This window comes from Ciconia boyciana, chromosome 1 (assembly GCF_034638445.1).
Source record: "Ciconia boyciana chromosome 1, ASM3463844v1, whole genome shotgun sequence".
In the NCBI taxonomy this organism is placed as follows: Eukaryota; Metazoa; Chordata; class Aves; order Ciconiiformes; family Ciconiidae; genus Ciconia; species Ciconia boyciana.
In genome coordinates this window covers 102,074,289-102,088,506 of record NC_132934.1, presented here as the reverse complement: position 1 = coordinate 102,088,506, position 14,218 = coordinate 102,074,289, and the positions used below count along the sequence as shown (strand labels likewise).

The 14,218-nt window shown below is 40.8% G+C and overlaps 1 protein-coding gene across 1 annotated transcript in view; it reads left to right on the top strand.

Annotated features, from left to right (window-relative positions):
• GABRR3 (gamma-aminobutyric acid type A receptor subunit rho3) overlaps positions 1–11,541 on the top strand; it is a 30,486-nt gene extending 18,945 nt beyond the window's left edge. Inside the window, exons 4-9 of the mRNA XM_072851540.1 lie at positions 423–646; positions 3,597–3,679; positions 4,528–4,668; positions 7,548–7,700; positions 10,049–10,245; positions 11,239–11,541. Of these exons, the coding sequence (XP_072707641.1) occupies positions 423–646; positions 3,597–3,679; positions 4,528–4,668; positions 7,548–7,700; positions 10,049–10,245; positions 11,239–11,541 (1,101 nt within the window). The remainder of the gene's footprint in view (positions 1–422; positions 647–3,596; positions 3,680–4,527; positions 4,669–7,547; positions 7,701–10,048; positions 10,246–11,238) is intronic.
• Positions 11,542–14,218: the final 2,677 nt, after the last annotated feature.

Here is a 14,218-nt window from a genome sequence, read left to right as displayed (position 1 = left end):
CATGAAGAACTCAAATTAATCCCTTTGCAAAGGAACCACAGTCCATTCTGGGAAAAGCTTGTGAAGATTTCCAAAGGAAACTCCTTTCCATTTGCCTTTGGTTGGTTTTAAAGTTTCTTTATCCCTTCACTGATTGCCCAGTCCAGCAGACCACTGAAATCTGTAAAAGTTTTATCTAAGTATAAATCAAGTATGAACCTCAGACTCAGACACCAGTGACAAGGCAAACAGCCAGTATCTCAGAGGTAGTTCTAATCTGTATTTAAACTCATTGAGTGGCGTTCGATTCCTCTCATTGAGGATCCTCCAGATGATGTCCAGAGAAGAAATTGATCCTTTGCTTGAGCTGATTACTTTGTACTGTTTTCTATTGTATGTGAATAAAACAAGCATTATCTTCTTTTATTTTTAATTGAAAAAAGGACTTCACAATGACTTTATATCTCAGACATTACTGGAAGGATGAGAGACTTTCATTTCGTAGTAACAAAAACAAAAGTATGACTTTTGATGGAAGACTGATAAAAAAGATCTGGGTACCTGATGTATTTTTTGTACACTCCAAAAGATCTTTCATCCATGATACAACTGTGGAAAACGTCATGCTCCGAGTATACCCTGATGGCAATGTACTCTTCAGTCTACGGTAAGAACAATACCCTTTTACAAGAAAATACATGACTGCAATTGTAGACCAATAGTCTGTACAGTGAGAAACTCCTGGAAATACTTGCAGTTAAGATGCTGATACTGCACGGGCATTAATCCCCTGGCATCAGATAATGGGAACTGGTGACCAGCGTACCAGTGGGAAAATAAATTTAGGATTCATAACATATAGATAATATATTTTTATATCATTCACATATTGTTTCCTGTCACAGGATAATGGCAGTTTTTTCATCTGTTGTAAATAGCGCTGAAGTTTATCAAGTGTTGATTCATTGCCAGTGGTTTTAGCAATATTGCAGTAGTTTTACTGTGGAGTACAGTAAAGCCCAAAATTATCAGCAAAGAACAAATGTGGGTTTTTTGCCCCTGAGCCTTTTAAAACTGTCTGTCTCAGCTATTGTCACCCTGGGATACCTGTAAACATGCCATTGATATTAACTGGGGCTCCAGACAGGCATGGAGAGCAGGTTATTGGTGGTGATACCAGCAATGTTAGACAGGCGTGTTGTGTGACTACAAGGAACTGGGAAGTGAAAGACTAATTCCAGGACTGGAATAGCAAGGTCATTAAATGTGTCTCCCTTCTATCTACATGTTATTGCTTTTCTATATGAAGCAGATTTGGATCATGTGGCAGAAATAGTTTTAATGGAGGAATTTTCCCCCTAGGGTAAAGGCCCTGAGGCCTGTGCATGGCAGAAATCACAGTTCTCCAGTTTGTTACTAATTAGGCCTGTGCACAGAGGTGATATTTCATCTAATCAGGATAGTTTGGAGATTTATGCAAGCACTTGAGATTTTGGCTATGTAATAATTGTTCCAACAAGTAATGAATTTATCTACCCTCTCATGAAGACATGCAGAAACCCTCACCACAACAGCTGTACACCACTTTAAAATAGTGTATGTTCAAGAATCACACTGACCAGTAAGAAACAATGAGGTGAAGTATGCATTTTATTGCTATATTCATTCCCATGCTTCATGAGAGGGGGGGGAGGTCAGAGGAACTACACTACTAGACTAAGGCTTACAGCAGTGGCTCTCCATGTGAGGGGTATGACGTACATTCAGCTGGGGGAAGGAAGAGTGGCGAAGAGATGTAAGATGGGCAAACGCATTCTGTCAGCTTGCTGGAGAAGTAAAGTGTCATCAAGATTAACCACAAGAAATTGTGCACAAATAGTTACAAGCCAAAGGGAACAAGTGATGGGAAGGACAGAAATGGAGAGAAAGGAAAAAGTGAGATGGGAGGGAAGGAAAAGGAGGAAGTAGAGCTGAGGGACAGACACAGTGCGAATCAATTTGCTACGTTTGCTCATTGCTCGGAATCCCCTCTGTGGTGGGAGCCTTTGCCCTGTGTCCTGCATCACGTTTGCAAGCTGGTGCTCTACTTTTCTTCCTTGCCCTTGTCCTCTCTGCTCCCACAGTTACCTTTCCCTAACCCTGCATTACCAGATGGTGTGTACTGGGTGACTCCTTGCTCTGACAGGTGAGCTTGCAGCCAGCCCCACCTTCTTGTGCCAGTGAATAGCAAAGCCCTAGAGTTCCTGCCAAACCTATGGATTTCTTCCTGGACATAAGCAGGAAGGGCAGGTACCCTGTCCTCTTCCTTTCCTTCACTATCAGTTCTTATCAAACTGAGAGGCAGGCAAAGGGGTGATCTAAAGGCTGGTGAACCAAGATTTTAAAATGATTAAGGTGAAACAATGTGTTTCTAGCCCGAGTGGTGTTAATGTGTATGTTCCTAAAGAATCAGATGCTCATTAAAACACTCTTTTTGTATTGCCCGTTTTACATGCAGAGGGTAGATTATATTCCAAATACTTATGTGCAAGAAATCTGCATATTCCACAGTTTTTCTTCAGTGCCTAGCATCCAGGATTTTATTGAAGCAAAGCGGAACAAAAATCCAGATTTGTTGCTAAAATAGTCTCTCTTTTTTTTTTTCAATCAACATTTTCGTGTTGTTCCCCTGATCCTTTAGTCAATAGCTAAAAGACAGAAACAACGTCCATAGTTGGAAGTCTTATGCATGATTTTAAAGACGTACCACTCTTACAATCTCATTTCAAGCCAGTAAAATCTCACACTTGTAAAATTTCAGCTACAGTGTGATTACCGATCACAAGTTTTCAAAGATCACTTATATACCCAGTATATCCCTTATCACTTAAATCCCTGCAGGATTCAGTTTGGGGAAAACTGAAAAATCAAACTAAAACATCAAATGACATGCAAGCTGTGACAAGAAAGGGAAATTTGGCAATATTTACCATATTTAAATTGCTGCCTCTAGGCTTTTTTTTGTTTATTAGTTAAAATGTCAAAGCACATATACCTTCTAAACATCTGTGAAAAAGCAGATGTAATGCAAAATAATGTCTTTGCCTAGATTTCCTTAAGCTTTTTAGAGTATAAGGCATTTACATGGTGTTGAAGAGGAGAGTAGGCTTCCAGAAACTGCAGCTTATCTTTTTATGCAATTAAATGTTATAACCATTCTAGGTGGGAAAATAGCAGTTGCAATACTATTTGCTCTAATCTGTAATATTATCTACTTCAGTCTATGAGAAATCCAGTCAAGAAATGTGAAGTCTCCTTGTTAATCTTCATAAATGTAACCCTTCAAAGCAAAATGTCTGAAAGGCTAATGAAGGATCAGGCCAGTAAAGGGTTTAAAAATTGAATGTAATGTACTTAATAAGAAAGACTATTTATGTTTAAAAAATATGATTCTCTCACTGATTTAGTTTTATCTCACTATCTGAAGCAATTTTAGAAGCATCTAAAAAAAGTAGAAAAACTCAATCATTAGGATTCTAAACAGCCGATTGGTTGGGGATCTCACGAAGATGTCTGCACAACCCTAAGAAAGTATGAAATTTTTCATTTAATTTCTGTTTTTCTGTTCCTTTCTGCAGAATAACAGTTTCTGCTATGTGTTTCATGGATTTCAGTAGGTTTCCTCTGGACACTCAGAACTGTTCTTTAGAACTGGAAAGCTGTAAGTTTAATTCATACCTCTTCTTCACTTGTGCATTCTTACCAGCACTCCGTCTTGTTCGTATTACCTTTTTCACTTATTTTGAGGTGTGACCTGAACCCTTCAGCCTGTAGGTATTAAACTGTGGCCAGTTTGGGATTGGGATCTTTCCAGAACTCAGTGAGCTTTGGGAAGATGGAAAAACCATGATGCAGCCTGCTTTGTTTTGACTGGGTTCATACTCCAAGGCCTAAATCTGAAGATGTTTCCTCTGTCAAAAATCATGGTTTTTTTCTGAGAAAAAAGTGAAAGTTAAAAGTAAAATAAAATGTCAGTATTTGACCTCATGGTAAAATGAAAATGAGTGCTTGTGTCACTGTGAAATGTCTGCTTTCTCACCTCTGACTCAGTTGTCTGTAGCAAGCTGTAGAGCTGGACAACAAAAGGTAATTCTGTTCTGCAGAACCTTTTCACATCTCAAAATTTTTTCTTATTTGGATTATGAGTAAAACTGGGATGCTGGTTTGTTGTTTAGTCTTGGAAAAGAGAACAGATCCCCATTGTTCAGGTAGTCTGCTCAGTGTAGCAGCTCCAGAGCTCTGATCCTATGTGCCTTGTGACCCTGAGCATGCCCATGTCCCCCATCTGTCAGGTAAGCTGCTGGCAGGGCACAGGACTGGGCTCCACTTAGGACAAGACGGCATATGGTCTTTGCAAATTTTTCCATGTCAACTAACTGGCAAATTGATGTGAAAAAAATGTTTCTTTGGGGTTTTCCTAAATTGTTTGAGTGATCTCCTATCCCTAAGACAAGAAAACAGAAGCATTATTCCAGCAGAAGAGGTGATTTAGTTTTTACTTTCTCATAGATGCATACAATGAAGATGATCTGATGTTATACTGGAAACATGGAAACAAGTCCCTGAGCACAGATGAGCACATCTCCCTCTCCCAGTTTTTCATCGAAGAATTCAGTGCTTCCAGTGGACTAGCTTTTTACAGCAGTACTGGTATAGTAAGCCCCTGTCATTAAAAGAGAGAAGCACAGGACACAATCACGCAGAATGTCTTCCACATTTAAACTCGTTGTTAATAAATGACTGTTACTGCTGAGAGATCTCAGTTAAAATGAAGTCCGTCAATCACACTGGTCTGTTGGGCTAGGTCCTCAGTTCTCTGTACATTACCAACATAACACTTTTCTTGATATTAGAAAAAGAGGCCATAATAATACTTGTAACTTAACATCTGACAAAAAGAACCTGAAAAAAATGCACAACAACCAAATATATGCTGTTGTGAGCTCTTGCAAAATCGTGGTGCTTCTCTGAAAGCCACTGGAATATTGGGTTTACAGGAATCTTTGGGTCCTGGTTATATAGAAAAGCCCGAAAATGCAAACCCTAAAGGGTCAAGTACTAGAAAGCAAACAAGAGGAACCCCAGTGTGTTTTGTTGTCTAAAATCTCCTAATTTTTGGAGCTGTAAAATGTCATTGAAAGTCTACTAACTGTAAGATTTCCTCATGAGAGCATTTATAACCTATTGAGGTCTAATTCATGGTTTGCTTAATGTTCCACTTTTATATATAAAGTTGCAGAAAAAAATCCTTTTATGTCAGTGCTACATTGTTTAAATACAGATATCTGCCCCAGACAGGTTTTTACTTCTCCCTATACATCTTGAACTATACTTTCTGGAAAACTGCATAACGCTTTAGGAGTTTATTATAGTCTTGATTTCATGCAAGGTGGGTTTTATTTTCTTTGTATTTGTGCATTCAATTATACATTTTGAAATACTTCTCTATGTAAGTAGTCTAGCCATATGTTTTTAACCAGATAAAACAGCATGCTTGCTACTGTACTTTCCAGTCTGAGTCAATTCATTTCAGTATGGATATTGCCCTTTATATCAAGGCAGATTAATAAAAGAGAAATTATTCCGTATAATATGATGAAATGCATAACACTTTGGAAAAAAGCCTTTAAGACATACAGGAAAGCTGCAAATCGATACATTTACTGTATTTTATTTATAGGATAGGTTCTTTTTGCATTTAAAAAAGAGACATTGAAATTTGCGGTGGCTGATATTGAATGCAGAAATTCCAGTTTAAATTATGATGCAACCTAAGCAGTGAGGAATTCACAGCTTGATCAGGTTCTTCATCCTTATCTCTTGCTTGTGTATGAGCTAAGAACAGAGCTCCAGCTTTCAAGAGCCACTGTCATGTGAGAAGAGGGCAAGTGATACCTTACTGTCATAACTGTGCCTTGCTGAGAGCTACGTCAAATTTGTCCTTGTTGCAAGAAGGAGATTGGGGTGTTTTCCACCAAACTGCTATCGTTGTGTGTTGAAACTGGGTTCTGGGAACTCAGCTGGCTTCTTTCTGCCTTGCTATTCTCATAAAAAAAAATTTATGCAAGCAAATACAGCCTTGTGCACAACAGTGCAACCTCATACCACCCCCGTACCCAGGCCTTTGCAGCACCTTCACAGCACCTTTGACTTTGCAAAGTGTAACTGCTTAACACTTACATGCAGATGTCTTGATGATGAGCTTACTCAGCATGGTACAGGTGAAAGGAAAGACTTTTAAGTTGCAGGGACCACTGGGAAGTACCTGAATAACGCGTGTAGCATTATCTGTTAATTAGAACACTGCCCGTTGTAGACGTACACTTTTCTCTGGCCTTGAGATTTTGTTTCAGTCAGGAGGTTCCACTTTCTCTTGTTCTTTTATTTTGCTTCTTGTTGGAAGAAAATGATTACACACAGACCCCGCCTCCCGAAGTAAGTAATAGTGGGGAACAATCAGCACAACTCTAATGGGAGCCATCTCCCCCTGAAGAGTCTTGGGCAAAAAAGTGGACAAAAATGCTGCTCACAAAGCAGCCTGATGCATTTTAGGTTCTGCATGCCCTTTCCTGCGAATCTCAGTGAACTACACATGCATAGCATTCAGGCTTTTGGAGTTCCCTGGCCTCCAAAGGAGCAACAATTTCAATCCATTTTTGAGACAATAATTTTTAAACCCAAAAACCTCCTCCACAACTGAAAACACATAGAGCGTGTTTAATATTAGATGGGCTTACTGTTCAGATACTCTTTTTTATAAAGGCGCTCTTTGTGACGGCACGACCGCTCCAACCCAGGCTCATGGATGTCTCTATCTGTACTGGACAGGCAGCTCCTGCGCAGCCAGCCACTTCTGTCTTCTTTTCGCCTCACTATACACTGGTTTCAGCCAGCCACTTCTGTCTTCTTTTCGCCTCACTATACACTGGTTTCAGCCAGCCACTTCTGTCTTCTTTTCGCCTCACTATACACTGGTTTCCCTCCCATCGCAGGAGGTACAGCACGCCCGCTTTGCTGCACAGACAGAGCATGCCCCCAGATTCACTAGATGGCACCCTCTCCTCTAAAGTCAAGGCTGGGCAGGCAAAGCGCTCTGACCCTAGGAAAAGAAGTGCTGCTTGTTGCTGGGTATTTGTAGGGTGAGAGGAGGCAGGCTGCTTTTTGGGGGAGGCAGGGTGTTGGCTTCACTGTCCTAGCTGGACTGGACAATTATATTCCGTCTGTATTCTCCCGGCAGTTTCACCTGAAGTCTACTTACTTCTTTGCAATTTCCTAACCTCAGTTATAATATAGTATTTTATTTATGCAGTCGGGATGCTTCACTCCCAAGGCAGCAGTATTTTAATCTGGTATGAGGGACAGTTTGTAAAGCACTATATAAACCCAAGGTGGTGGCAATATTTCTTAGGCATTTATTATTACTGATGTGGATACACCATTCCTACTAGAAGGAGGGGGCCAGTGAACAGAGCTCACAAATAACACAGCTCTCTTCTCCCCCAACCTATTCCTCTCTCTTTTTTCAATAGGTTGGTACAATCGACTTTTTATAAACTTTGCACTCCGGAGACATATTTTCTTTTTTGTGCTACAATCCTATTTCCCAGCCATGCTGATGGTGATGCTGTCTTGGGTTTCATTTTGGATTGACAGAAGAGCCGTTCCTGCCAGGGTATCACTAGGTAAACCTTTCATGTGTATTCTTTTGGGAAGTATAGAATGGATAGGGGACAGTTCTTGAAGTTACCTTAGCTTCCTATTTACACAGGACATGAGTAAGTATATCAGGTAATTGCCTGAAAAACACTATTATTGCCACTGTTGTCACTCCTTTAGTCAACCTCTACATTTGGAAATGGGATGTTTGTTCAGACAGGCTTTGCTATATTAGAAAACAGCTCACACACCACAGAAGGAAAAAGGGATGATTCTGCAGATTTCCCTATTACTTCATTCCTTTTTTTTTTTTTTCCCCAAAGACTGAATTGGTTTTTTCCTCCCCTGTTCCCAGCAAAGTAACAGGTAGTAACAGGTAGTCAGATCCCTCCCCAAATCCGTGGTTCATGAGAGATACTTAATAGGCGTAGCACAATCTATCTAAAAGCTTTGCAGCTCTGCTTTCTCTTCAGAAACTTTTGATATCTTCCTACCAACTTGGAACCAGTTTCCTGACTTGTCCTATGTAGCAAAGCCTTTCTTTCTTAGGCACCTTGAAAATGTTGCTTTGGTGCCTTAACTGTGCAAGGCACACAGGCTCCTGTGGAAGCCGGAGAGTAAGTTGGGCATCCTTCTGCTCTCACAGTTTTAGTTCTGAACACCACAGCTCAGGAGAAAAAGACTAATTACAGTGGGGTTTTTTATAACACTATTGTTTTTCTCAGTGATGAACCAGTTGATACCACTTCAAGACTGCCTTTGTTGGGAATGTAATGCTGATGGCCTTGGAATGAGTACATTTTTTCCAAGATTAGCATCTCTGTGAAGATCTGATGGAATTGTGTTAAGATATCTAATATAACCATAACGCACTTGAGTCCTGCAACTGTCGGTTTAAGAACTAGTAAAGAAGCTCCTGTTCTTTCCCCTTGCTGATGCTAGTCCCAGAAGGCAACTGTATGTTGCCATATTTCTTAGATAGGTGAAAATTTGAGGATCTTTGTTTAAGAAACAAACTTGCATGTCCTGAGGGAGCCCTCAATTTTTATCTACAGCTATATCAATCTAGAAAAAATAGGACTGTAGCTACCTCGGATCCCTTTCTATTGGCACAATCTAAAGCTATTAACACATAGGATATAAATCTATTTGTTAGTCTAAAACCAAATTATGGTACCTCCTACCTACTTTTATTAATGCATCTACCAATTCCTTTTATTTACAAGAAATTTAACTTCATCTTTAAAAATAAAGTTTTAATTCTCAGTAGGTCATTTGTAATGTTGTCAAGATGGTTTTGCTGAGCATGTTCTTTAATTTATATATGGATTTCTGCAGAAGTTTATGCATCAGGAGTTCTATGGATAACGCATATTTCATTAGCATAAGCATAAATAATTTATAGGTAATGTTAACAACAAAGTTTAAAAAGTGTAACTCCCTAGCCTAGAGTATACGTATTTTAAATAAATTGATTTCCTCTTATATGGTATATTTCAGACTCCATCCTTCAACCTAAGGAACTTGCAGAGGGGGGGAGGGAAAAGTCGTGTATGTTCCAGTAGTCTTGAACTAGCATAAAACTGGAGAAGGGCTATACTGAGACCCAGCTGAAAGGCCATGCTATCAGCCAGTGCTGTCTCACAGGTGTTATTGAGATGTCTTCACTTCCAGTGTTACATTCATTTCTTTAAAAGCAGGGCCTGGGTTGGGTGTTGGTGATTTTTTTTTCCTGAGCTAGAGCAAAACAAAATGAGATGAATAGCTGCACATAAGAGAGAGATTTAAAAGAGGAGGGTGAAATTCTGGACACACTGAAGTAAACAAAAAATATTTCTTAGTTTCAATGGATATAGCATTTTTATGTGAGAGTGTTTTTAGAGAGCCATGGAGTTATGACAGAGACATGCAAGCTGATATATGTTCTCAAGAAGTACAATTTGAGAAGGGGTTGAGAGGGAAATTGGTGATTCGTTAGTGATTCTCCGGGAGAAGAAAGTGTGTAGTGGAGACCCTGGCTCTGGGAAGTGAGGGAAGACCACAAACCTGCTTTCACTTCTCTATAGCAGTGCCTAAAGCTGTCATAGAAATGCGTTCCTTATGCTGCTGAATGAGCAGTGTTGTGTCCCCACTGTTCGAACCTGGTGTGCCGCAGCTCTAACTGCACACACTGAGCAGAGAGATGATTTACTGGTTTCAGTATTGTATGTGATAAGTCCTTCATGGTTCACTCCCCTTTTCAGAGCCTGTGCAATGAAGTTAAAGGCAGTGTCAATCATACGCCCTCACAAAGCTGTGCTGTCCAAGCAATGGTGATGAGCTAAACAAAACCAGCTGGCCAGTATTATGATAACCTCCCCTTTTTCTTTGGCAGGTATAACTACGGTGCTGACAATGTCAACCATCATGACAGGAGTAAGTGCCTCAATGCCTCAAGTGTCTTACATAAAGGCTGTGGACGTGTATTTATGGATCAGCTTCCTTTTTGTCTTCCTGTCTGTCATCGAATATGCAGCAGTGAACTATCTCACCACAATTGAAGAGAGAAAGCAACTCAAAAAAAGGGGCAAGGTACAATCCTCTGTGTTTTGTTGCCTTCAGAAAGCATCACAGAAGCCACAGAGTAATCCTGCTACACCACTGTGGTAACAGTACAGGAACCATCTCTGTGACTCCACTCTCTATCTCACTGTACTTGGCTGAAGGGAGGAAATGTATCATCCTCTCAGATCTTGAGAAGGTCTGTGCTTTCTCTCCCTTCCTTTTCTTGTGGCAGAGGTTAGGGAGTACATCTCCTGATTTTTTTTTCCCCAGAGGAAGGTAACCTTCATTCCGTTCTCAAATACCTATTGATCAAGGTATTTTTCCTCTCTCTGAAATATACCCCAGAATGCACTCATGTAATATTCCCTCCTGTGTCCTGTGAAGCAGAGTCTGTTTCTCCTTTTCCTGCTTCATAATTTTCAATTAGGAAGATGGGTTTAATGATGCCTTTTTGTCCCAAGATGAATGACAAGGTCATTTTTAGAAAAGTGTGCCTGAAGCAGAAATGTTCACAAGTTAAACATTTGCTTTCTATGAAGCACTCACTTAAAACCTTTGCTTCAAGAATATCCCTCCGTGTAAACTCATTTGTTGGAATATCACAAGGGGAAAAACACAAAAAGGGTGCATATGTTGCTCATGTGATTTGATAATCCCATCAAAACACTACTCATGGAAATGTTTGAAGTCATTTCCCACAACTCCAGCAACACAGACCTACAGGAGAGGCAGAGTTTGATTTTTCTGTTTCAGAAGCTGGGGCACATATTGCCAGCCAGAAGCTGGCAATAATCAGCCAGACAAGTGTGTTTTATCGCATGTATCCCCTTCCTCGCTCATGTCCTGTGCAAGGGGGCAGGCCCCACAGATAGCAATACTGTGAGGTAGCCCTGTTCTCCATATGCTCTCCACAGAGGGAACAACACTGAAGAGAAAGGTTGCTTTATTTTCTGTTTTATTTATTTGTAATTTACTAAAATGGCTCCTGCTAGATGCAGAATAACTATTCTTTGTTGCCAGGCTTCAAGAACGTATAGTATTGATGCAGTGCAAGCAATGGCTTTCGATGGCTGCTTTCATGACACGGATGTGGACATGGACCTGACTGCTTTCTCAGACCGCTGTGAAGAGAATGAGACTCGGGCACGTGCAGCCAGCGTCTCCAATGTGGACACAACTCGCATAAAGAGGAAGAGATCTCTGAAGGGAAATGTGGGCAGGATTATTTTACAGAACAATCATGTGATTGACACATATTCCAGGATTATATTTCCCAGTGTGTATATTGTGTTCAACTTTTTTTACTGGGGTCTGTACATATGAACAAAAATCATTATAAGCTAGACATTATTTTGCGTATGAGGGTTGCATCGTGCTTTAAAAATAATGCAACAGCAGTAGAGGAAAGGGTTAAAAGTTTCCGAAACTGACTTCTGCATCATACCAAGGCTGGCTTGGTTGGCAGCAAAACTGTTAATGAAAAACTCTCATGGGTCTGGTTTCTTTTTCAATTGGACTGTGCAATGCTTCACTGGGGCAATCTAATGCACGTGCTACTGCTGCTCACTATGGGTGCCCTTTGTCACACAGCTAAACAGCCAGCAGCTCCCACCAGAAGTATTATCCAGTCTCTATCTACACTCTAACCATTCCTCTTTAATCAGCCTTTCCGTTTGTTCTCCACTTGTGGCCCATTTTAGTAGGCAATCAGCACCAATCGTCTTCAAATAGCTCCTATCCTTATTTCACTTGCTGCATTTCGATTTTGCTAGGCAACCCGTACGCACTTCAGCAGCCTTTGTCCTCAGATGGCAACTAGGGGGAAAGAGATTATGTCTTAGCAGTGGAGTAGGGACCAGCAGAAAGCGGGAAGCAAAGCTGATGGGGCTTTGTACCGTTGTGCATCATCACCACCTCAAGAAAAACCCTCACCCTGTCAGCTGTCCCTGACTTTCCATAGGACCACTGGGAAGGGCCTCTCTTTTGGAGAAATCTTGATCGCTAGTCCCTGAGGCAGCACAGGAACAATGTCCCAGACCCAATGCACTCAGTGTCTTACAGCCATCTCCCTCATGTGACACCCACACACCTGTGCCTCATGTGGACCTGCTGTAATCACCCGCTTTCTGCATAACTGTTCACTTCGGAAACGTAGGCTTTGAGGCAGAGATTTTAGAAAACTTTGTCAAGAAAACAAACCAACCATGTCTTCAGCAGAATCTGGTTCTTCTGCTTCCCTGGTTCCCCCTCCCTTCTTCTGGTTCCCGCTCCCTCTCCCTTTGGCTTTTGAGATTGAATGTTAGTGAGGAGAAGCTACACATGCCTGCTTGCAGCATTGATCCCCAGCACAGTTCAAGACACCACACCGAGACACACAGGAAAAAAAAGGAAGCAGCTGTGCCAAAACAGATCCATATACAGGAATCCTGACAGTCCCAGATGAATCCTGCATGGAAATATCCTTAGGTTCAGGCTACGGTGGTTGAAGTAAGGATGTTCAGGGACACACACAAAAAGTATTCATAGCTCCAGAAAAGAATCAAGATTGTTTTTGCAACTTTCCCAGATAAGGAGCATTTTCCACTTAAATTTCTTGGGTTTGTCTGTCATTTAATAAAGTGAGTTTATATTTACAAAGTCAGTTCAAAATGGTAATTTGTGGTGGCAAAAAATGTCACAAGGTAAATGCTTGGTCACTGCTTGGTCAAGACTAGGAAATGGCAATAAATTTGGAAGCCTGAACCGCTGTCTGGTTTATTTGATTTTCCTGCTCCAATATTGTTTGCTCATAGCATGGTGATGTCTTTTACTCTTTCAAAAAGCTGCATTTGTCAAGCTCCCAGTTACAGAGCTGGAGAAGCTGGTGACACACTGCATGCCAGGCGATTGAAATCTGATGGAGTGAGTGGGTACTTTGGCGGCCAGTTCTCTGCCAGACAAATGATCAGAGCTAAGACGGCTTTGATACTCTTCCAGGAAATCCTGTCATGGAAAGCAGAACCGTACCAGGAATGACAATGCTGGGAACGTAAAGCCAAAGGACACGCAGGCTTTGGCAACAGCAACAACACACTAGACCTCAAGCTGAGCAAATGTGTAATATAGATAGATAAAAAAATACCATGACATCCTCGTTACTGCACTGCCATTATGGAGGCATCCTGCACAGATGTTCCAGATTGCCTGAGAAGATCCTATCTAATGGCTCCAGATGTGTGTGTCCTAAACTTTTCACATGAATTAACGTAACACCATTGTTTTCACACAATTTTTTTTTATCTGCCTTACAGGTAGAGGTATTTGTCCTGTAGCCAACAGTGAATCCTCAGCCTCCAACAGAAAAAACACCCGTGTGCTTCTACATCCAAACCAGTTCCCTCTTCTAAATTTCTTACAGGATCTGCAGCAGCAAAAGCCCCGCAGCACAGCACACCCAAGCCCGTGTAGGCTGTCCAGCAAACAGGCCCACACATGGAAGCGTGGAGGAAAAGAGATTCCTGCCTCCATTTACCTTCCAGGCACATCCTATACACGTGCCTGAAAGCTGCGCAGCTTGCTTTGAGGGAGGGAATTGTTAGTTACTTTGCAACTGTGACTGTAACCATTGGCAAAGTGTTCTCCCCACGGAGAGTACTACATAGCAAGTTTTATTACGATAATGAAGATTGCATGTTATGATGATGAAACTTAACTGCATACTCTTACAGCCAAGCTTATAACTTCTATCTTCTTAATGCAGTGACAGGGATGATATCAGGATCAATCATACTTCAAAAATCTATTGCTTGTATAAACAGTAAAAAATAACAAACAGTATTTAAATACATTATTTCTTGTTTAGAGGGCATTAGAGGGCTGACTAAAACTCACATGACCTTCTTCTGAAGCTTGCGTTATCTTCCAGAAGGGGATGGTAATAAATACTTTTAGTCAATTTGTCTAGACAGACCAGCATGGAAGTCTTTTAAAAAAGTATTCACAACTATTTTCCATTCCTGTT